Source organism: Pelophylax lessonae, assembly GCF_965119305.1.
Source record: "Pelophylax lessonae genome assembly, chromosome: 5".
NCBI lineage: Eukaryota > Metazoa > Chordata > Amphibia > Anura > Ranidae > Pelophylax > Pelophylax lessonae.
The window spans coordinates 488,434,205-488,456,578 of NC_138772.1; the positions used below are offsets into that span (position 1 = coordinate 488,434,205).

General features: G+C 41.8%; 1 protein-coding gene across 15 annotated transcripts in view; it reads right to left on the minus strand.

The window, feature by feature from the left end:
- Positions 1 to 22,374, minus strand: part of UBR5 (ubiquitin protein ligase E3 component n-recognin 5) — a 161,825-nt gene that overhangs the window by 118,818 nt on the left and 20,633 nt on the right. For 13 of the 15 annotated variants that reach the window (XM_082257869.1, XM_082257863.1, XM_082257860.1 and 10 more), the window contains exons 2-14: positions 18,692 to 18,736; positions 17,012 to 17,093; positions 16,851 to 16,927; positions 13,684 to 13,803; positions 13,150 to 13,339; positions 11,941 to 12,100; positions 11,554 to 11,703; positions 9,199 to 9,410; positions 8,476 to 8,592; positions 8,265 to 8,375; positions 7,147 to 7,301; positions 6,134 to 6,251; positions 3,673 to 3,857 (exon numbers count right to left, since the gene is read on the minus strand). In XM_082257869.1, the coding sequence (XP_082113995.1) occupies positions 3,673 to 3,857; positions 6,134 to 6,251; positions 7,147 to 7,301; positions 8,265 to 8,375; positions 8,476 to 8,592; positions 9,199 to 9,410; positions 11,554 to 11,703; positions 11,941 to 12,100; positions 13,150 to 13,339; positions 13,684 to 13,803; positions 16,851 to 16,927; positions 17,012 to 17,093; positions 18,692 to 18,736 (1,722 nt within the window). The remainder of the gene's footprint in view (positions 1 to 3,672; positions 3,858 to 6,133; positions 6,252 to 7,146; positions 7,302 to 8,264; positions 8,376 to 8,475; positions 8,593 to 9,198; positions 9,411 to 11,553; positions 11,704 to 11,940; positions 12,101 to 13,149; positions 13,340 to 13,683; positions 13,804 to 16,850; positions 16,928 to 17,011; positions 17,094 to 18,691; positions 18,737 to 22,374) is intronic. The other 2 variants (XM_082257859.1, XM_082257864.1) reach the window with 2 other exon arrangements.

Sequence of the window (22,374 nt, forward strand, 5' to 3'; positions counted from 1 at the left end):
CACTATGCATGGTTTCTATACAACCTGTACAGTTGGTTTTTTATGCTGTATCTTTTTGGTTTCTACTCTAGGGATCTTTCCAGTGGCCTTTTAGAAGCCTGGCCCCTTTTGGAACAGGCTGAAGAGCCTTTATTCCTTCAACTCATTTTAAGGATATACAAACTGTTCGTTATCTAACAGAATGAGTATATATGAATATTATTTTAGGAATATATCTCCCTGTAGATCTTGTTTAAGTGATCATCTGTTTGTATATCTACCCAATGAAGAGAGATAACACCGCTCAGGCTAGTCAAAGTCCATGATTCAAGGTGGGTGCTGAACCCCGTTTCGCCACCAGGAGAAGCACACCACCACGGAATCCAATGAAGAAAAGTTCTTTATTCACATAAATGGTAAAAGGTATTAGCAGGGTAGGACAGTAGACACATTTCACATGAACGTTTTGTTCACGTAGCAGTCGTGTGAAACGCATCTACTGTCCTACCCTGCTGTACCTTGTACCATTTATGTGAATAAAGAACTTTTCTTCATTGGATTCCATGATGGTGTGCGACCATTTTCTTCTTTCACGTATACCTACCCGTCTGGTTCATCTGAGTATAGGATTCTAGGGGATATTTGGGGACAGCCATGCCATTATAAAAGGAAGATATATGTGTAAACATTTATATATAGTGACTACTAGGCAGGTCGAATTGCAAACTTCATCGCGCTCTCTCCTCCCTCAAAAAGGTACTAGGATCTCTATACCTATCCTGATGTAGTGCATCTTTGGACCAAGTGTGATTCCCTCATCCCTATATCCACCCCTTAGACGTTATTTGTGACCGTTTGACATTCTCTGCCATTGCTGCTGTAAGTCTTCTGGGGGAATGTGTGAATTCTGTTCACCCCATGCTGTCTGTCTATGTGACTAAAATAACATTATTGAAATGTACAATTGCGTATATAAACATGTACGGAAAGGAATATATGCTTGTGTAAAAAATTCTTGCGGCATTTAACAGAATGCGACACCCTCCATCAATGGTCTTGAAGCTACGCACTTTGCAAAACACATTGACTAGCGGAGGAGACCAAATATACAGACACCTTCAGTGGTTTATGTAACCTGCATCGCACTGTTATCTGAGAGGCGGTATATAGGGGTCCCATTCAAGATTGCAATGTCACATGTATTGTTTTAAAGTTGTTTCTTGGACGCTATACAAGGGCCTTTGAAAGATATGTGCTAATAAAACTTTGATACTTTTATAAAAACAGTCTCTGTTTTGTGCAATGTGCCAGTAAAGTCCACCAGTTGTAAGACTAGTTCTTGCATTTTTTTGTAGGACCGGAACAAAGTTCGGCCCAAGCCGAGATCAGGTCCACCTTCTTCCGGAGTTGTGCTACTTCTGGTGCCTCCTTGGTGATCGATGTATGCCACAACTGTAGCATTGGTCAACTGCACCCTGATAAGACCGGAGACCCTGATAAGACCGGAGACCCTCACCCAAAAAGGACAGGCAAGTGAGGGACACAGACGGCAACTTTCACATTCCCTGAACCAAGAGGTTCTCCAGAAAATCTCCCCAGCCCAATAGGCTGACATGTCGTCAACTCATCGGAAGGGTTTTCAGCATTCAGCATCTGCATGAATATCTACCATTTCAGAGCTGACCAGGTCTTAGGTCAGATGCACTGGTAGATCCAAACTCTTGACATTTATCTCAAACAGACCCGATATGGAGCTACAAAGCTCTGGAATAAAATTGGGCACAGGGGGACTGCATTTTAGGCGGCTACCCTCTTCCCCAATACCTTAATATATGCCCAAATTGAGGGACTTTCCAACAACCTCAGGAACTCCTCCTGGGCTCAAAGAAACAAACATTTCTGTACTAAGCCTAAGATCCCCAGACATGGTCTGAAAAAAAAAAAAAAAAAAAAAAAAAAAAAAAAAAAAAAAAAAAAGCAGGCATCTGGGGTCTCAGCACCCAGCCAAACCTCTCCAGGACTTGTACCGTTTTGATGAACATTTGATACGGTGTCTGAGCAGATTGCTCCCTAAGAAAAGCAGGTCATCCAGGTACCTCACGAGGATAAACCGGGCCATCAACAGTTCCAAAACCCAAGCCAACAACACCTTGGTAAACACTTAGGGGGTCATGGAGGGCGTTTAATTCTTGCAGGCTTCGCGAGAGCTCCCTCAGTTTTTCCTCCGACACTTTAGCCTCGCTCAAATTAGGAAGGAGAGACGCTACTTTCGTGTCCCAGATGTATACAAAGCAGCCAGAATTAATATGAGCTGATAATGCAGACCAGATACAACTGCAGAAATTTCCTAGCTTGACACACAGTGGAGGCTTGTGCTCCTGAGCTTTTAAAAGGTCTGTGAATCCCAGATGGAAGAGGACATCCAGCTGACAGTAGTGCTGGCCTATACCAAAACACTGCGACAAGTCACCCCCTGTAAACAAGTGTCTAAATACTTTTTGTGCTCGGTGCTGAAGTATTGGTATCTGCGGCCATGTAGGGCTGAAGTCGCTGAATTTGTAGATTCCAACATTGTGAAAACAGTGCAGGACCAGAAGCTCCTAAATGAACATGTAATATTGGCGCATACATAACGTCACTATGCATGACTGCCACTTATGCACTCCACCGCATATTGCCCCATGTGTGAAAAGTGGTAAAAAGTGGTCAAAGCTCCCCATAATGCAGGGAGTACGGCCCGCTGCTCCAATTAGCAACAGAGGCACTATCTAGTCCATAGCTGCAGGGCAAGGAAGGCACACTTATGCACAGGGGCCTTTAGGGACTTGGTTTCCAAGATCCCTGCTCTGGACTTGTATAGCACCCTGCCAGCAACATCGCCAGATACACTGCACCCAGTGATCGCTACCTGCAAAATCCAGAGCGACCAGATATTACAGGCTGCTTCCACTCTTGGCCATTGGGCCCTAGTGATCGATCCAGTCCTCCTTTCCATCAGTGGTGTTAGACGTTTGTAGTCAGATCTACCACCTAAAGACAGCTAAAAACTGAGCCTTGGCTGAGCTTGGAAGGGTTATGACTGGGTGGCAGCAGGTAGTCATGAATATGAACTCCTTTGTGTCCTGTAATGTATGATAAAAAAAAAAAAAAAAAAAAAAAAAAAAAAAGCTACCTTTTCAAGTCTATGGGCTTTGTAATACATGGATAAATCTAAACATAAAAAGCCCAATTTTGGCTTCCTTCATTGAATGAAATAAAAAGGTACTACTGCTAATAAAAAAATAAAAATCAATTTTTCTATTTCTGCACAGTAGAACTTGTGATCACATTTGATAATTAGTCATGCTCACGCTGACAACGAAAGCTTGGGCTTACAGGAGCAGTATACAATGGTGATTCTAGGACAAAGGTCAGCTGTGAGCAGTATAGGTTACTCAGTGACTGCTCCAGAACAAACATACAGCAGGCAACGTGATTTGCATTCTTTGACTAGGCCACTAACACAAAGTTCTGAAGCCATTATAAAAAAGGGCAACTGCCTAAAGGAGGTGGAAACGATGGCAGACTACATTTTCTCTAGGTATAGATTCAATTTAATGATTGAAGAATATTCTAAAGTTGTAAACGTAACAAACTGATGTTTTGAACACTGACTGAGATGCCAGTCTTTCCTAAGCTGAATAGTGAACTCACTTGGCTTCTGTGGTCTTGCTGGACTTCTCCATGTTTTTCAGGCTCTCCGGAGACCTCAGTTGGAACCGGCAACTATCATTCATATTCCACACCGACTCCATTAGGACACCAACTTTTGGAATGCCAGCACTGATAGAAAATGCCACAGCACCCGCATGATACAGCGGGTTATTTCTCAAGCAAACCTATCAAATACACAAGGAAGAGGCATTCACAGATGGAGACAAATGCATTCACATTTCATTTTTGCCCTTTTAGCAACCCAAAGAACATATTACTAGAAATTAAAGTACAGATTAGAAACCCAGAAAAGTATTTTTATGCTGTTTTAATAATCTGTTTTATATTATTCTGCACTGTATGAATGCTCTATGCCATCCTACACCTATGTCCAAATGTGCACCTGTTTAGTAAATTGCAAGTTACAGTTAGAAACCCAGAAGAGTAAATAGCAGAAAAAACCCAAACGACCCAGAGGGGCAAATTTACTAAAACTGGAGAGCGCTAAAATCTGATGCAGCTCTGCACAGAAACCAATTAGGTACCAGGTTTTATGGTCAAAGCCTAATGAACAAGCTGAATTTAGAAGTCGATTGGCTACCATGCACAGCTTCAGCAGAATCTGAGTGCCCCCGTTTTAGTAAAACTCCCCCAGAAAGTCCGCCCCCACCCCCTATTTTTTCTTTCAGTACAGAGCTATGTTTCTTCTATGCATGTTTAAATTCACTTATTGTTCATAACTACTTCTTCTAGGAGTCTGTGTCAAGAAGTAAACACGCTGTACCGCGTACTTGTATGAAAAAGTATCCTATGCTCTTTGTATTGCTTCCTTTATGTGGAATCCTGGGTGTTAATGCTAGTCCCTTTCCATTACGATCAAAAACTGACCACACCAAGCAAAAAAACACAGCATGGTCAGTTCTCTAGCTATGCTGATAACTCCACCTGCTCTCCTCCAATGATCAAACTTGTCCTGACATACAACCAGGTCACAGCCTCTCACTTGGAAACTCATTGTACTGCTATTTCTCCTCCCCCAGCTCTCATGAAGCTGAGAACAGAAGGAATGTGATCACTTTACAAAAAAAACTAGTATTTAGAATTTTATATCTATACACAAATGTTTTGCCTTTCAATCCATTTTAAACTTAATGGGTTGTTTCTAAAAGGTTATCGTGCACAATCAATTTAAAACTATTCTCTGTAAAAATTCTAAGGGTAGGTTTGAATGCTAGTTTGACATCTGTTTTTGATCTTAGCTTCATAGTAAAAATACTGCTCTCCTGAACCTTATTCATGCCCCTAAAGTATGGAAAGGTTTGTTATGCCCCCCTTATCACTTCTTTCCCCAAGACTGTACATATTAACCACTTGCCGACTGCCGCACGACTATTTACGTCAGCAGTCAGCCCCTCACAGGCAGAGCGACGTAGGGCTACGCCGCTAGCCTGTAAGGGTTTTGGGAGCGAGCGCCGCCGGATGCGCGCTCCCGCTCGGTCACAAAAATCTTTCCCTTTGTTAGTAAACGCAATAACTTTTGCGCAAACCAATCAAAATACGCTTTTTACGATTTTTTTTTTTACCAAAACATGGTAAAAAAAATTGGCCTAAAATGTTAAAAAATTTTGATTTTTACATTTTTTTGGGGGAATTTCATATAAAAAAAATGTGAAAAATATTGTTATTTTTGCAAAATTGACTCTCTTTTTTTGTTTATAGCGCATGATCAAAAAAATCGAAGAGGTGATCAAATACCAACAAAAGAAAGCTCTGTTTGTGGGAAAAAAAGGACGCCAAATTCGTTTAGGTACAGCGTCACACGACCGCGCAATTGTCCGTTAAAGTCACGCAGTGCCGAATCGCAAAATAGGCCCTGGTCAGCAAGGGGGTAAAATCTTCCGGTGCTTAAGTGGTTAAGTAACTTACAGTCTCTGGGAATACAAATATCCTATTTTAGTCAGCAGACAAGCCTGATGCAAACTAAATGTGTTAATGGTCTAAAACATGGGTGTCCAACCTTTTGGCTTCTCTGGGCCACATTGAGTGTAGAGAAATTTTCTCGGGCCGCATATAAAATATATACTATAGTTAAGGTATATAAGTAATAAAACGCTGCTGTGCCCTTCCCGCGCTGCCGCGCCCCCCCCCCCCAGCACTAATTTAACACAACTAGTGGATGATCCCCTCCGAGGCTGCCTCTGCCTACAGTTAGTTGGAAACCTCTGTGGCCATGCCCCCGACTCGACTTCCTTCCTCCCCAGTAAAAAAGAAAAAAAATTATCAGGGGGCAGTGGGCCGCATTGCCTGTGGTTCCGGGCCACATGCGGCCCCCGGGCCGCAGGTTGGACATGCCTGGTCTAAAAGGATGCCTTAATCTGTCCACGTTAGGAGTGCACAGAATATTAATTAGAAATGGACATTACCGTTCCAAAAAATACAATTTTAAATAAAATGGTCTCACCTGGGTACCAACTGTGATATTAGGCAGTGAAGAAATTCCAGCACTGGATTTGGGTTTTTTATTTTTCGCTCGTGCTTTTTCAAGCATCTTCTTCCTCTGACTGAATGGTACAACTCCCCTAGAGGACAAAAGAAGTTGTAAGTTTGACATGCCTTACACTGAAGAAAACAAGATGGTAGAAGGGACACTGGAATATTAAGAAATATACATATCTGGCATTAGTATATGTCTCCACTCAAAGTGTTTATCAAAACATGACCTTAGACAACAACATTTAAAGTGATTATAAAAAGGAACATTTTTTTTTTTTTTTAAACCAACATGTCTATACTTACCTGCTCTGTTTAATCGAATACTACAGAGCAGCCCCAAACCTCTTTTCGGTCCCCCCCAGCGCTCCTGTCCCATCTGTGTCCAGTGCAGCTTTCCATTAGAGCACTTGTGGGTGCTCACCCCTGAGCCCCGTTCATGCATCCATTGTCAGACAGCAGGATTCAGCCCCACCCACTAGGTTACTGGCTTTGACAGCAGCGGGAGCCAATGCCCTAACAAAGCCAGTCAGACTCAGAAGTGAGGGGAGAGAAGAGCTGCAGACGTGCACAGCACTGGATCAAATGAGGGCCTTCGGTAAATAAAAAAAGGGGGGGGGGGTCCTGATGCCTAAACATTTGTTACCTTAATGCAAGGAATGCATTAGGGTAACACGTTTAGGCTTTAGAACTTTAACTCCACCTAAACCTAATCTCATCTTCTATAACATTTCCTATACCCCTCAGGTGTAAGGCTGTGCATTTTATTTTATTTTGGATACCATAGAGATGAAACTGAGCTCTACACACATGTGCTTCTCAAAATTTTGTACATGATGCAAAGCTTAAAATATTTTTTTTTGTCCAACCATTATACAATGTGCCTTCTCTATTCCTCTCTGGCTTATTTCCTCTGTTTTTGTTATGTAATAAAATACAGAAAGAATGCAAAAAAAAAAAAAAAAAATAATAATTTCTACTTACCACCAATAGAGATTATTCTCTAGTTGGGCACAGGTGTAAAGTGCGCAGCAGTGTAGAGATACAATCTTCTCTCCCTGTAATTCAGGGAATATCTGGGCTGTGTGTTCTAATTTTGTAGCCACAGAACTAAGTGTTTCATCAACCCAGGTGGCAACCTAAAAAAAAAAAAAAGTTTTTAAACGAGTGCATGTAATAAAAGGCTTAGGCCCAATGTCAGGGGAGGAAAGCCACACAGTTTAAATGCATATCCGGGGTTTTTTTTTTTTTTTTTCTTGATAACGTGAAGAGAAGGGTTAGACCCTCAAATTTTTATGGCTGTCCTCATTGGGGAGATTTACCCCTCTATTTGTACTGGTGAAAAAGGTCACTAAGAAAGTGAGGGGAAAACCAATATTTTATAGTGGTTCCCAGAAGAGGCAGAAGAAATCTTCCAACAGAACCTGTTCTGAGGACAATTCCCCTCACTTTGGGAGATTTCTTCCAACTTCTGGTGGCACCTCTGGGAGAAAATGAAAAGTGAAAATTTCCCCAATGCTACAGACCGCAACAAAAACTGGCAGATGATCACTTCTGCCTTTTAACTTGCTGTTGCGACTTTGCCCTACTCTGATCCAAAACAAAATCTGGCCAGAAATATACACTTTAAAACAAACTCAAATGTAAGGCTAGGTTTACACACATGCAGCTATGCTAGCAGCATTTTGCATGAGCAAGGCAGTCCATTCATTTGAATGGGCTGCAGTGCCACCAGAAAAGCAGGGAAAAAAGGTCCCTGAAGCATTTTGGAAGTCACAGCCTGCACAGGAACCTCAAGCACAGTGCAGTTCCCAGTGCAATTTCTGGAGCATGCGGTGTGCCATTAGGATTAATGGCACCCACATGCATCCAGCGCTTTTTTGTGTAGGTGGTTGAGGGAACAGGTGCGGAGTCGCAGCAGGAACCACCTGCACAGATTTGAACCTAGCCTAAGAGGTTTTCAGCTTATGAAAATACAGCTACAAAAAAGCATACAATAGCCATCAGGTTTCCACTAAGCAATTTATGCAAGGGGCAAAACACATACAAAACCACATTTAAAAAGATTAAAAGTAAAAAAGGGAAGAATAAGTTCTCCAAACCTTGTTGCTTTCTGTAGCTACAGTAGCTCGTATGCTATTTGCAGAAAGGAGGACAATTTTTTCATTTGTCAGACCTAGAAAACTTGTCCTTGGATGATGAATCAAGGGGTTCTGCAGAGATAAAAAAGTGCCCTTATAAGCTAAGATTTCTATACAGAAATAAAATACCAAGAACATATATGTCTATATGCTACTGCAACTCACAACATACCTGTGGGTTCCTGTATGGTTCAGATTCTAACCACTTCCACTGAAAGAGTTCTCCTTTGCTGCTTACTGCAACTAGTTCAGAATATAGTGCCCCAATGGCAACAAATTTAGATCCGTCCTATATAAAAGATTAGAAAACCTACAGATCAGTTTGTACATAAGATTCGGATATCTACTAACATGCTTTTTTTTAAAGCAAAGAAAATACAGTACAAGTCTTTAATGGGAGTGAAGAGCAAATAAAATGGTCTTAGACACTGCTGTGGGCCATCACCAATTGCTGCTCTCTTCACAATATTAAAAACTCCCTCTGGTAACAATCTGTCACCAGTCTCTTGCACAAGTACCCCCCAGAAACGTGACCTCTAGTGACACCCATAGCTTACAATCCTCTCTATGCTGGAAATAAATATACTACAGCTATAAGATACTAGAATTACAAGGCCAACATCCTAAGATTACTACAATATAGAAGATTTAATAAAGAAATATGAATACCTAATGTAAATCTATATCCTTGCATAAAATTAGTCACAACAGGCTCTTCTAAAGCTGGTGTAAATATTGTTCCCATTTACCATACAACACTGCCTAAAATAAAATCACATATCTAATTTACTTCTACACAAAACCAACAGGGTCACAAGAATATATGACACATGGGTTTTCTTTGATATTTTGCAAAGTCATTTTAGGCATTTTAAAAACACTTAGTGCAGATTACCTTTTCTGGCCACCACTGCAAGTCTTCTCCCAGTGACACTGGACTCAGTATTGGGGTGTTCTTCTTGTCCAAACTGGGCTCACCTTCTTTACTTGTGGAGCCCCGTTCGTTATCAAATGAGGCCCCATCAAGCCACCGCCTCTCACGCAAGCGTAAAACTGACTCACGTTCACGCAACAGCTCAGAGTCTCTTTCTAAGGGAAGAAGGAGAACTGGTATGCAATTGGGTCACACCAGTGGGATAAAAGTAAGCCAATCTCTATTTAAGACCCTTCTTATCTAGCAGCAAGTAAAGCTTATGTATGCTCTACAGAAATGATCTCCACTGCTACCATTTCCAGGGTCAAACTAAAGCTTGAATTATGGGCTGTTTAGTAAGAGCATGGCTTAGTCCTAAATGGGATGTTTAATGCAGGGCTAAGTTATCAAAATTATAAATCAGAACCAAAATATAGGTACACTGAAATACATATAAAACACAGTTAATGGACCAGTTACATTTAAAAAAAGAAGAAAAAAAAAAAAAAAAAAAAGGGGGGCCTATTTATTAACAGTATTAAATTAATGACAGGATGGGAAAGGCAGCAGACTGCCTCACCAATTTGTTTCTTTAAAGGATAGGTTCACCTTCGGGTACATGTAACATGCTACCCGCTGCGCTGCTCTCCCTCTGACAACATTACGGGGAGAGGCTTCGCCCACATTTATTCACAGAGCTTTGTGTATGAATGAACTACAAGTCCTGACATCCTTTCCGGCTGTCAGCTTTTAGTTCTCAATGAACTACCAGGGTACTGTTGAGAGCTGTGGTAGTTCACTTGAGTCTTCCTGTCAGTGTGAAACTGCCAGTCAGTACGACGTACGGGCAGACAGCTTACACTGACAGTCTGCAGGAGTCCTGCATGGCATTTGCTGATCACTGGTGCAAGGCTTTCCAGGCTCAAAAAAAAAAAAAAAAAAAAAAAGAAAATTGTAAAAATGCACATTCATTTACAAAAAAATTTTTTTTTTTTTTTTTTTGTTTTTTTATACTCGTTTAGGTGAACTTAAAAGCAATGCCTCCCCATGAGGTTTGCTTCCTTGTCTGCTATAGGCCACACCAAGGACGTTCTATTATCACTTTATGCAGACTAGACTAAAATTACAGTAGGAGAAACTTGGACACCTTAGCCTATCACGAAGATGGCAGATGTGGTAAAAGGACTAGAAATCTGTAAAGTTATTAGATAAATAGGTTACTCAACCACTCATTAAGTCAATTCTAGATGGAAGCATCTTTCCCAATTGGTAACTTGTCAAGATGTACATTTTGATTTTGAGGCCTAAAATAAAAACATTCTGTAAGCTGGTTACAAGAGCCAGTATGTCAGTGGTCAGGAGCATCAATTCGGTCATGGATTCAATACTTATAAGATGTGCAGTTTGCAGTACCACAGTATTAAAAATCCGGTATTTTTGTCTCCTGTTCTTGCTACATATAATGTCATAATGTACTGTAATCAACATATTATATCAATATTTTCTCTTTTCTTTTTCCCCTTTCTTTTTTCTTTTTCCTTCTCTCCTTTTATTATTTTTTGTTAACTTATTATGTTTCCCATATCCTTGTTCTTTTTTGTGAAAACAAATAAAAATCAATTGAAGTAAAAATCCGGTATTGTAAAAATTGTGTTGACGGTTACAGGCGTCCTCATAATGCACCAGTTATGCAATCTGGACCTAAAGTCCATCTCTGGGCAAAAATAAAAAAAATAAATTTTCCCACGCAGTGGGGCTGTGCCCGCACTGCACAGGTTGACTGCTCATTTTTATCTAGGAGAAAGGAGATATACTTACCTAATCCTCCCCGCACAAGTCCAGTCTGGCACATCCGCGCTCTAGCGGTCTCGACGAGTTGTTGACTGTTCCCGCCGTCATAAAGCCCAGAGTAGGCTCCATAAACGGGGAGCAGTCCACAACTGAACAGTGGGGGAGCACCGTTTGTCTGGAACGAAGGATCGGGTGAGCATAAGCTTTCTCCTCAACCCTACTGCATGGGAAAAATAATGTTGCCAGAAAAAAAAAAAATAAAATAAAAAAAAATCTGAAGACTTGCACTATTATCTTTCATATACTAGGCATCTGTAAAAGTTTAAATAAATCATATGCATGATGCTACATTTCGGAAATTCATAAAGTGCAATTCCTATAACCAATGAACAACTTTTAATTTAACTGGTCCATCAACGAGTTTTGAGGGCTGCTGTGAAAGTTCCACTCTTACTTTATGTACTAGGTCACCCATATTACAAGGGAATGCTTACAGTCCAGAACATAACACGGCTAATTTCTAAGAAGACAAAGGCACAGAATTACCTCTAGATGAGCCTATCCTGGAAAGTGAAGAGCGCCGAAAGGATGGATAACCAAAGTAGCTAATATCTTCTGAAAACATAGCATCAGCATCAATTATGACACTTGGGTGAGCAGAATGAATGTCAGCATCCAGCAGTGACATAAGATCCTCTATAAACACAAGGATCACAAGCCGTCATTAAGCACAACATGAAAACAGAATGCCATGATATATTACACTACAGTCATGAACATCCTCCGTCTGAGCGCACACAAGCAAAAAGAGTGCGAACAGAGGGAGGTTTTGTTTCTTCTGGTTAACTGCCTATGCTGATATTAAAACTATGCTTCCAGAAATAAGACCACCTCATGTGGTACTGCACTTGGGCCAAGCTACCAAGCACTAACCTCCAGGTAAGTAGGATTCACTGGCAGTGTCATCCCCGTCATCTCCATCCTCATCATCTCGGCTCAGGAGATTATTTACAGCCAAGTTCACGTCAAGGTTTGTTCTCTGGAGTTCTCTAATTATAACGCTTCTAGACTTTCCTTGAAGGACAACTTGTGCCTGTGATTCAGGGACAGAAAGGTTTAGGAAGGCCCAAGGCCAGAGTTACAATCGGTTGTATAAGAAAGCCAAAATAAAAATGGTGTGCAAAAAAGGCAACGAGGGGAAAGCTGCAGGTGCTTTTTATGTACATAAGGCTGAAAATCATTAGAGCAGATCGCATCCTATAAAAAATAGTTTGAAATGCTATAGAACAAACGTGCTAAAATACAGAGATAAAGGTTTCCTGATATATTCAGTTTCACACTTATTGACCAACTACATAGTCTGCAGACAAAGATATGCCATATTCTTAAGAGCAGAACCACGGGATGGTCTGAAAAAATAAAATCCCATGGAGAGTACTCCCCAATGTTTTCGCAAAAAGAATATCATTAAAAAAAAAATTAAAACTACAACACCAATGAATAGCGTGGCATTAACACTAGTTAAATCTGACTTAAAGTGGTTGTAAACCCTCACATATACCCAGTGACGTGACTGGCCTCAGGTGATACACCGATATGAAACAAATCATCCCGCATAAGTTGTATCTGTTTATCTGCAGCCTTCTCTTCTCTACATCTGCTCAAAGTGCAGAAATATAAATCTTGTCTGACAGTTCAGAAAAAAGGGGATGGAGAGCTGAAGTTACACTCTGCAGAGCTCAGTGAGGAAAACTCAGAGCTGATTGGAGGGAAAGAGACACCTCTTTATACAGCACACAGAAACAGAGCTGAGGCTGTCAATCAGCTGGAATTCCCTCCTGTCACTTTTTCCTTTGGTGTCAGGAAACTTGTCAGAAATGATTAATGCTGATAGAGGAACGAAGCAGCAGACAAAAGTGACATTTAGCGCTCCTAATTCAGATAAGTACACACTATAGGGGGATGTTCTTTGTTCATATTTTTAATGTCTGAGGTTTACAACCACTTTAAGGGTCTGCAGAGCAGTTTTTGACCTTACAGTGGTGTTGGATTAGTAAGTTATCCTGTACTATAAAAAGTGCAAAGTATAAAAAGTCTTAAAATTCCGACCAGTGTCCATCACAGAAAAAGTAATCTGTATACCTGTGATATAAGTTCTTCTGGTATCACTGAAGCTGGAATCACAGGCTGTGGCTGACTACCCAGAAGACCAGAGCCCCTGTCTCTCCCTGTACGAATGACTCGCGTTTGCCTCCGAGAGTCACGAGCCCCAGCTGATGAGCGACCAGAGGATCCGCCACCGCTTCCACCTACTCCAGAGCTCCATCGACTGCTAACAAAATGGATGCAAAGAATGTATTTGAGTGGAGTACAATTCTAAAATCATATGAAGAAAATCTTGAATAGTTTCAGATTTCAAACAGGAGCAAAAATCTTCAAATGTTAACCAATTTCACTCATCATCATGAAACAAGCAAACACAGAATTCACTTTCTGGAGATCCACCGATACAGTACAAGCACTGCAAATACATAATGGGTAAGCCATTTGTGACTCTTGCCCACAGCTGTAAATGTTCAGGGGGTCTCTCAATACTCCTTTGTATATACTGTTAATAGAAGTTTAACTACTTGGAATGAAAACATCTTCAGCCTTATCCCTTATATTAAAACTTACCCAAGGGTGTTGCCTGCCAGTCTGCCCAGAGTCTCAGAACCAGACAAAAACCAGGGAGAGTCACTAGTCCTGCCTGGCCTGGATGTCCTTCCTGCCCCTGAGCCACTGTTCAACTTTGAACTGAAAACAAAAGAGGGCATATCAGTCAAAAAATGTAAAGGAATAAAGAAAGCCACCACCATCTGGGTTGTAATTTTAGGCCTGGAACTCCAGGTACAAATGCTCAAGGACTTAGTCTGGCAACATACAAGCTTAAGCAACACCCTTGGGATCTTTGTTGTGATAATTAGGAAACTGTCACCACAAAGACACAGATACTCACTAACAAAGGATTCAGGTACTGCTTGTAACAGCTGTGTATATAATACCATGACCTACACTAATTGGGTGTTTCTGGGTTAATATGCTTTGTAAAGAGTCCCAAGACTGTGGAATGATGTTGCTATTAAGTCCAGGTTACAGAGAGTGCAATATAATTGAAAGCAGTTTTTCAATACACTGGTTGACCACCTACTAAGTGCAATCTGTAATTCTATCACATAATCTGAACAGGGATCTTTATTGAATACAAACTATAACTGCTTATTGTAAAACTGCAGTAACCTTTCATAAAAAGAGTACAGTTGTCCTTTCAACTCCCCACTCCAAACAGCCCCAACCACCCTCTTAAAAGTGTATACTTAGCCGGATTGGAAAGTCTTTGGTGCATGGCCAATAGAACCTCCATTTTCTATTGGGTTGTCTCCCAAGTGCCTTCTGTTTTGCAACACTGCCGCCAGGAAAGGTTTTAATCAGAGGTGCTAAATATTCCTGCAAACCACTGTTGCCCAATCCAGAAAGTATACATTTGGAAAGGAGAGTTCATTTAGGTCAGGCAGGCAAAAAGTTTAGTACTTTCTATAAAAGTACAGTAACCCTTCAGGTCTAATTTGAAAGAAAAATAAGGTAAAGTGCAACAATGAAGAGAGAACCTATTACCATAAGGACTTTATTAGTCAGTTTTTGGTGATTAATAAGAAACTTCCCTAATAAGCAGTTTTAAGAAGGAAGATATGGCGACAGAGCGGTTGATGGTTTGGTGTTGATCAGGCTCTAAAAAGGAGTACAACTGATTTCTGAATGGGAAATCATGAAACTGTTGCAAGAAGATTAGGTTGAAAGATGCACATATTCCTTGATACTGAAAGGTTGATTAGTTCTATTATTTTGCTTACTCTTCTCATTCCAGTAAACACTTTCTACAACATTGGCATCTAATGCAGTCTTTGAGGACGCTCTGGCTCAGTCTCCACCGGCCAGCTTTAGTGAAGAGGAGAGATCGCCAACAACGGCTGCCATGCATTAGCAGTGATGTCACCCATAGGCTTATTTGGGGCCTCCCTTATCGGCTATCCCTCCTCTACACTGAAGACGGCACTGGGAGTCAATTGTGTGATCGGACCAGAGTGTGCTCAGCATAGACAAATATAGACCTCTCATTTACAAGGTGGTTAGAAAAGGCTTAGAATGGGGGTGGGAGCAGGTTTCAAGATAGTTAGGATTTGATTAGACACCCACTTTATAAAAAGAATGACCAAAGGTAATAAAAGGAATAAATGGGATTACTTGACAAATGGGCAACTGGCATTTAATATAAACAGATACAAATTCCTTATTCCCATTTAAAGGTCAGGTCCAGCAAACGAATACATTTGACATGTAATAGATTCTTATACTCTACACCAGGGATTCCTAAACTACGGCCCTGCAGTTGTTCAGGAACTACAATTCCCATCATGCCCGGTCATGTATGTGAATGTCAGTTTTAAAATGCCTCATAGGATGTGTAGTTCTGCAACAGCTGCAGGGCCGTAGTTTGAGAATCCCTGGTCTACACAATGTGCTGCTGCAGATTCACAGAAAACACTTAAGTGAACATTTCTGCTACCAAAAGGATTTAGGACTCTGCACAGGTAGCCTTATAAATCACAAACCTATTTTTATATCTGCCCATCAAGATGAGAAGTGAATTTAAACACTGCTGTAAATATAATCTATATTAAACCTACCTCTGCTGTAATACAACATTTATAAAAGTATGGTCATACTTACCAGTTAGCAGCTACACTGTAGCACCAGCTGCTGGCATATCAGCACAGCCTTGGCAGCTGGCACTTGGTCTCTGTAAGAAGGCAGAAACTGCATTCAGGAAGAACCGCTGATTTGGCTGGTTCTACCTAAAAGTCACCCTTTGACAGAGATCACCAACTCTACCTTTATTGCCTCGTTTTAAGAGCCGGTTCACATAGGCGCGACCCGACTTTGCCGGGCGACCGACCTGTGAAGTCGCGGTGCGCAGCTCGCCCCGCGACCTCGGAGCGGCATGCACGGACTTCATATCATTGAAGTCAATGCAGGTCGCCCCAAAGTAGCTCAGGACCCTTTTTCTAAGTCGGAGCGACTTGTGTCGCTCCTATTAAAACGGGTCCTGTGCTAATCTATGGCAGGCGACCCACGGCGACTTGTCAGGCGACCAGGTTGCCTGACAAGTCGCCCCAGTGTGAACCGGCTCTTAAGATAAATTAAGACTTTCAACCTAATTTTGCTGCTGGATCAATTTTTGTGTGAAAACCTGTGCTTAGAGAACCATGGAAGCAGCTATCAGTAATCTGTCCCCTGAAAAAGGATAGTTTCATGGATGTCAGAATGCTACAATTATTTCAATACCTAAATCAATGACGCAAAGCAAGCATGCACATCTGAAGTTAAACTTTGTTCTAATGTCACTTGCCGCATACTAGCTCCAGGTCAATTACTCAAAGGTACTGCAGATGAAAGAACTCAATGAGAGGCAGCATATTCAGAAAGCAGATTAGTGTCCGCTCCATACTTCTCTCAGCACTGGTTATTTTTCAGATTTAGGGACCGTGCACATGAGAAACAGAGGTGTCAATGCACACCCAGCACATAGGTAGAGGTCATAACAAGGGGCTCAAGTTTGTGGGCTCTTCTGTAAAATAGGATGTTTGAGATACTACCAGGACTACCATGCCACTGCTTTACAGCGGAGATAATTGCCAGCTGTCACAGCAACAGGTGGGATGACAGATTTCTAATATCCCATGTACATGTGTCCCATGTTCCTAAATCAAATACAAAGGCCATCTGCTTTTTAAATTCATTCTTACCCATCATTATTCTCTGGTTTACTCAATTCAAGTCTGTCTGGCTGGACTAGGAAGCCAATTCTGCAAACTCTGCCATCCTAATAAGAAATAAAGCATAAAAATCAAAGCAGTGCTTGGGGAACTAAAAAACGGAAGAAAGTAGAAATGCTCAGGCAGGGTACCTCTAAGAGGAAAGCAGCATGATTCGGTCCAACCACACACTGTTTTATAGTTGTCTGCTCCAGTACATTCAATGGGGGGTGACTGTGTAAAAGGGAAAAAAAATATGTAACTATATCCGATGTGGAAAAGAAGAAAAAAAAAAAAAAAAAAGGCAAGTGACATAAAATTCAGCTGTACAGTTCTTTACCACCAGAAAGGATTCCTGATCAAAACATCAGCTAAATCATATATTAGGTGATCATTCAATTGATTGTAAAGCCTCTTTACAAAAAAAACTGTTATACTTACCTGCTCTATGCAACAGTTTTGCACAGAGTGGACCCGATCCTCCTCTTCTGGGGTCTCAAACCGGAAGTCTAGGCTCCTCCTCTTCTGTGTGCCACCATAGGAGCCTATAGTGGCACACGTGTGGGCTCGATCCTGAGCTGTGCTATGTGTGTTTTGACACACAGTGCGACTCAGTTCCACCCCCCATCACTGGATTTGATTGACAGCAGCAGAAAAGGGCTCCCCACTGCTCAGTGGGCCGCTGCTCTCAGGCACAGCACTGGATCGTGATCAGGCTCAGGTTAGTATTTAGAGGGGAAGCTGCACAAAGGGTTTTTTTACCTTAATGCAGAGAATGCATTAAAGTAAAAAACCTGTAGCCTTTACAAACCACTTCAGTCTATACAAATCAGACATTTTATGCAAGTCAGCACCTCTCCAGTATAGCTGACTCCAGGAGCATAGCCAGCCCCAAGTTAGTCTTAATATTTGGGCAGAACAGTCAACCTCCTTACTGACAGCTTCTATTCCAGCTATTTACTGGCTAAAATGTCTAAGAGACATTTGCCATTTTTATAATCTGTCCTGTAGCATCCACTTTAACTAGATAAAATCTACATAATAGTCTTTCACTTTCAGATATGTTGGCAGCCAGAAACATCCAACAGCACTCACCCAACATATTTCAATAGAGTTCATTAAACTATAGCAGTTATTTTCAGCCATCCCTGCTATTTTTAGCTTTGATCAATGATCGCTGCTGAAAATAGGTTAGTGAACTGAATCCATAGCTATTTAACGCTCTCCTTAAAATTGAGTCATGGGCTAAACAAAATTGTTATATATATATATATATATATATATATATATATATATATATATATATATATATATATATATATATATATATATATATATATAGGGGGGGGGGGGTGTATTTTTACTGTAATTTTGGTGCCCTTTGTGTATTTCCTACTAATCAGTGAATCAATCCATACTGAGACAACGTCCTGCAATAAAAACTGGTCACTGCTGCACCCTCTCTTTATGTGGGGTGACTGGTCTGGGCCTCCTTCTATAGTTCTCTGCAGGCAGCCTGTAGTGGATGGCCGCCTGGACCCTTCCACAGCTCTGCTCTCTGCACAGGTTATATGCAGTACAGGAATAAATGCTATTGCTAATTTTAGAAGGTCTTTTCCAACTTTGCACAGGTATTTGGTGCACAAAAACTGGATTTACATTCTTTGCAGCTAATGAGAAATATATTTAAGTAAAGATTTTTGTGCCTGGAGAACAGCTTCAAGCAGCACTGGAATAAAAAAAAGATAAGCAAGTTTTCTTTAAAGGTTAAGCAATGGTCATACATGGTTTTTACTATTCCATGTCACGCTGAATGAAATGACTTTATTTACCTGCTTAAGTTATATTTATTTAGCTTCTCGGAAACTTCTCTTAACCTGTAAAAGAAAAAAAACAGGACTGATCACTTATGTGAAAATTTGATCAAACATTTAAAGTCAAAGTTCTCTACAAGGTCATAGACCCCTTCTAATGACAGGTGTTTGTGCACCCCTGGCCATGCCTGCCCTAAAACCTAAATCCAGCATTGCTACCACTTTACATAGGTCATTTGGTCAAACTCTTTTCTTTTACCAATTACTGTGCACGCTGTCAGTGCTGTATAATCTGCATGCAGCGCTGTGTTCCAGCAGCACGATGGGAACTTCCACGGCTGCTGCAAGAACAAAAAGTCTGACCAAGCGCTGCTCAGCCATTCACAAAGAGCCTTGTATTTTTTATTAGTGAATACAGGGCTTCCTCTGAATGGCTGAAGAGGTGGGCAGAAGGCATCACAATCGCCACCTTAGACATTCATTGGAAGCCTTGTATTCATTGGGTAACTACAAGGCTTCCTGTGATTGGCTGACCAATGCTTTCTAGAAGCCTTTATAATGCATGCAAGGTGCGTCAGTATGTTCTATAGCGCAGATTTGCAATAATTTTGACCTTAGGGCCACCCTCAGGCTTTGTCCCTTACCAGGCATAAAATGTTCGTCACAATGTTATTGGACACATCCTGCAATTAACCCAATACAGATTGTTTGCTGGGGGGGGGGGGGGGGGAATGCAGACTCTACTCTGGACTGTGAGCATGCATACATTGTAAGAAAGTGAGAGAAGCGTGCCCACGAGATCCCAGAAAGAGTGGAGAGCTGCTGTCCCAGGAGGAAGGGGGGGGGGAGTGAGAGAAACCACTCTTCTCTTCTACCGTGCATGCAGTATATACACATGAGAGCGCAAAAGGCACCCACATGTTCCCAAAAAGAGTAGGTGCAAAGCATTAGGCCTCACTTACAGCAAATGCTATTCTCAATTTGTCATCCGTATGGGTGCACACGCGCAGCCCCAAACACTGTGTCTTCGGGCCGATCTCCTGCACTGCTGTCAAATTGTGAGCCATGGCTGTGTCCGTGCAGCTGTTGCGTTCAAATTGAAATGAATGGGACTGTCTGCATAGGGACACTTGTAAATCTCCATGCAGACAAACAAGACCACTGCACAGGTATACATTTCACAGCCGTGTAAATGTAGTCTTAGAGGATATGTAGCTCCAGACAAATCTTTTTTAATTCAGCACTCAAATGCAAGATATGAGAACTGAGGGGTAGACAATGTTTCTTGATTAGGACTTGCACAGGTTGCTTTGAATGAACAGTATTGTTTAGGCTGGCCATAGACTGTTCAAATCTTGGCCAGTTTGCCAGGAATGGGACGAGATTCGAAACATGTATGGACAGGCTGAATGTATTAACCACTTGCCGTCTGCTCACTAGAGCTCTACTGCGGCAAAGTGGCTCTTGTAGGTCTGACGACGTAGACCTACGTCGGCAGACACTCCCCCTTCTCGGCGGCGCGATCGCGCCGCCGGAGGCTCTGTATTCAGTCACAGCGGGAGTCGGGCCAGGGGAGGAGTGGCAGCGATCGCCGCTGCTCTTCCCCGATCGTCGGGGAATAGAGTCTGGAGATCCGCCCGCTTGTGTAAACAAAGCGGCGGATCTCCTAAGTGACAGGCAGGGTCAGATTGCAGGGTTCAGCATAGCTGAACCTGCGATCTGTCCTTGTGTCACTCAGTCACCTCCCCCCCCCACACGTCAGTAAGCACCAGGCATACATTAACCCCTCCCTCTCCAATAAAATTAACCCCTTCCCTGCCCGTGTCATTTTTACAGTAACAGTGCATATATATAGCACTGATTACTGCAGTAATGTCACTGGTAACCCCAAAAGTGTCAAAAATGTCAGTCAAGGGGCCGATCTGTCCGCCGCAATGTCGCAGTCCCGAAAAAAAAAAAAAAAAAAGTCGCAGATCGCCGCCCTTACTCGTTAAAAAAAAAAAAAAACACCAAAAACGACAGAAATCTTTCCCTTAGTTATTAAACGCAATAACTTTTGCGCAAAATTTTTTTTTACCAAAAATATGTAGCAGAAAACAAATTGGCCTAAAATGATAAAAATCCTTGATTTTTACATTTTTTGGGGGGGGAATTTCATATAAAAAAAATGTGAAAAATATTGTTATTTTTTTTCAAAATTGTCGTTTTTTTGTTTATAGCGCAAAAAGTAAAAATCACACCGGTGATCAAATAAAAAAGGACGTAAATTTCGTTTGGGTACGGCGTTGCATGACTGCGCAATTGTCAGTTAAAGTCTCACAGTGCCAAATCGCAAAAAGTGGCCCAGACGTAGAGATAGCAAAATCCTCCGGTGGTAAAGTCGTTAATCGATCAATCAACTTGAGTGCAACCAGCCTGCTGGATTTTACATGCGATAAATCCAAATGCTGTTATAGCCACTAGCAATAATCACTGTGCTCTACCAGCGAGTGACGACTTCCCCCGCCCAGAAAACAATGACTCAGTGGGAGAGATTCCTTCCATCACTGTGTTGATGTGGGAATCGAGTGAACTTCTTTTGGTTGCAGGAAAAAAAGTTTGCTTCGCCTATGGCCAGCTTGGTACACATGTATGGCAGCCGAGCCGGCTGCTGTCAAAGGCTCATGACCAAAAACGGTCATGCCAACAGGCTCCTGATCAGCACTCTCAGCCAATGGGGGTATCCTGTCCCTGCAGGGAGAACAGTGAATATTGCTAGCGGCTATAACAGCCAATAGCAAAGATTGCATGTAAAATCTGAAAGGTTGGTTGTTCCCAAGCTGACTGATCAATCAATTTAGGGCAACTTAGGCACAATCAGCCTGTCCATATAGGGCTCGAATCTTAGCATGTCCCTGCTGAACCAGCCGAGATTCGAATAGTCTATGGCTGGCTTAAAGCGGAGTTCCATCCAAAAGTGGAACTTCCACTTAAAGTGCTCCTGACCCCCATGACATGCCACATTTTTTTTCATGGGGGGGGGGGGGGGGTATCCGCTCCCATTTCCCCTCGAGCAGCCTAGGCAGCTTGAGTGGAAGTTCTCCCCTCCTCCTCCCTCCCATTTTTTGGGACACGTCACAGGTCCCAGAAGATTGCCCGGTCCCTAAAGGTGCGCAGCGCAACTGGCGCATGTGCAGTGCGACTCGCATGCCCTCACTTGTGATGCCAGCACCGCAGGGAGATGGGGAGAGAACCGAGGCTCCCGCTGGCCGCATCGCTGGATCGTGGGGCAGGTAAGTGTGTTTATTAAAAGTCAGCAGCTATACATTTTGTAGCTGCTGACTTTTAAAAAACACAAGGGCTGGAACTCTGCATTCAGGTAAATTAATAATAATTTAATTACATGCTATACGGTTACAGAGATGAAGAGAACAGGATCCTAAGACAAAGTAATTTGACTGTGGGATCGTAGTAAGGCACCAATCCACCAAATATCTGAAAATGCGGCAAGGTCATATCACCTAATGAAACGACCAATGCACAAAATGCAATAAATGAAAATTAGGTTGAGGGAAAAAAAAAAAAAAAAGAAGATTTACAAGGCTCAGGAGAGATTAGGGAAGCAAATTTGATGGAAGAAAAATTTTCAGTTGTGCGCAGAAGAAAAGCTGTCACATATCTACAAACACCTCCACACTGATTCGTGAACGGAAATCTAGCCC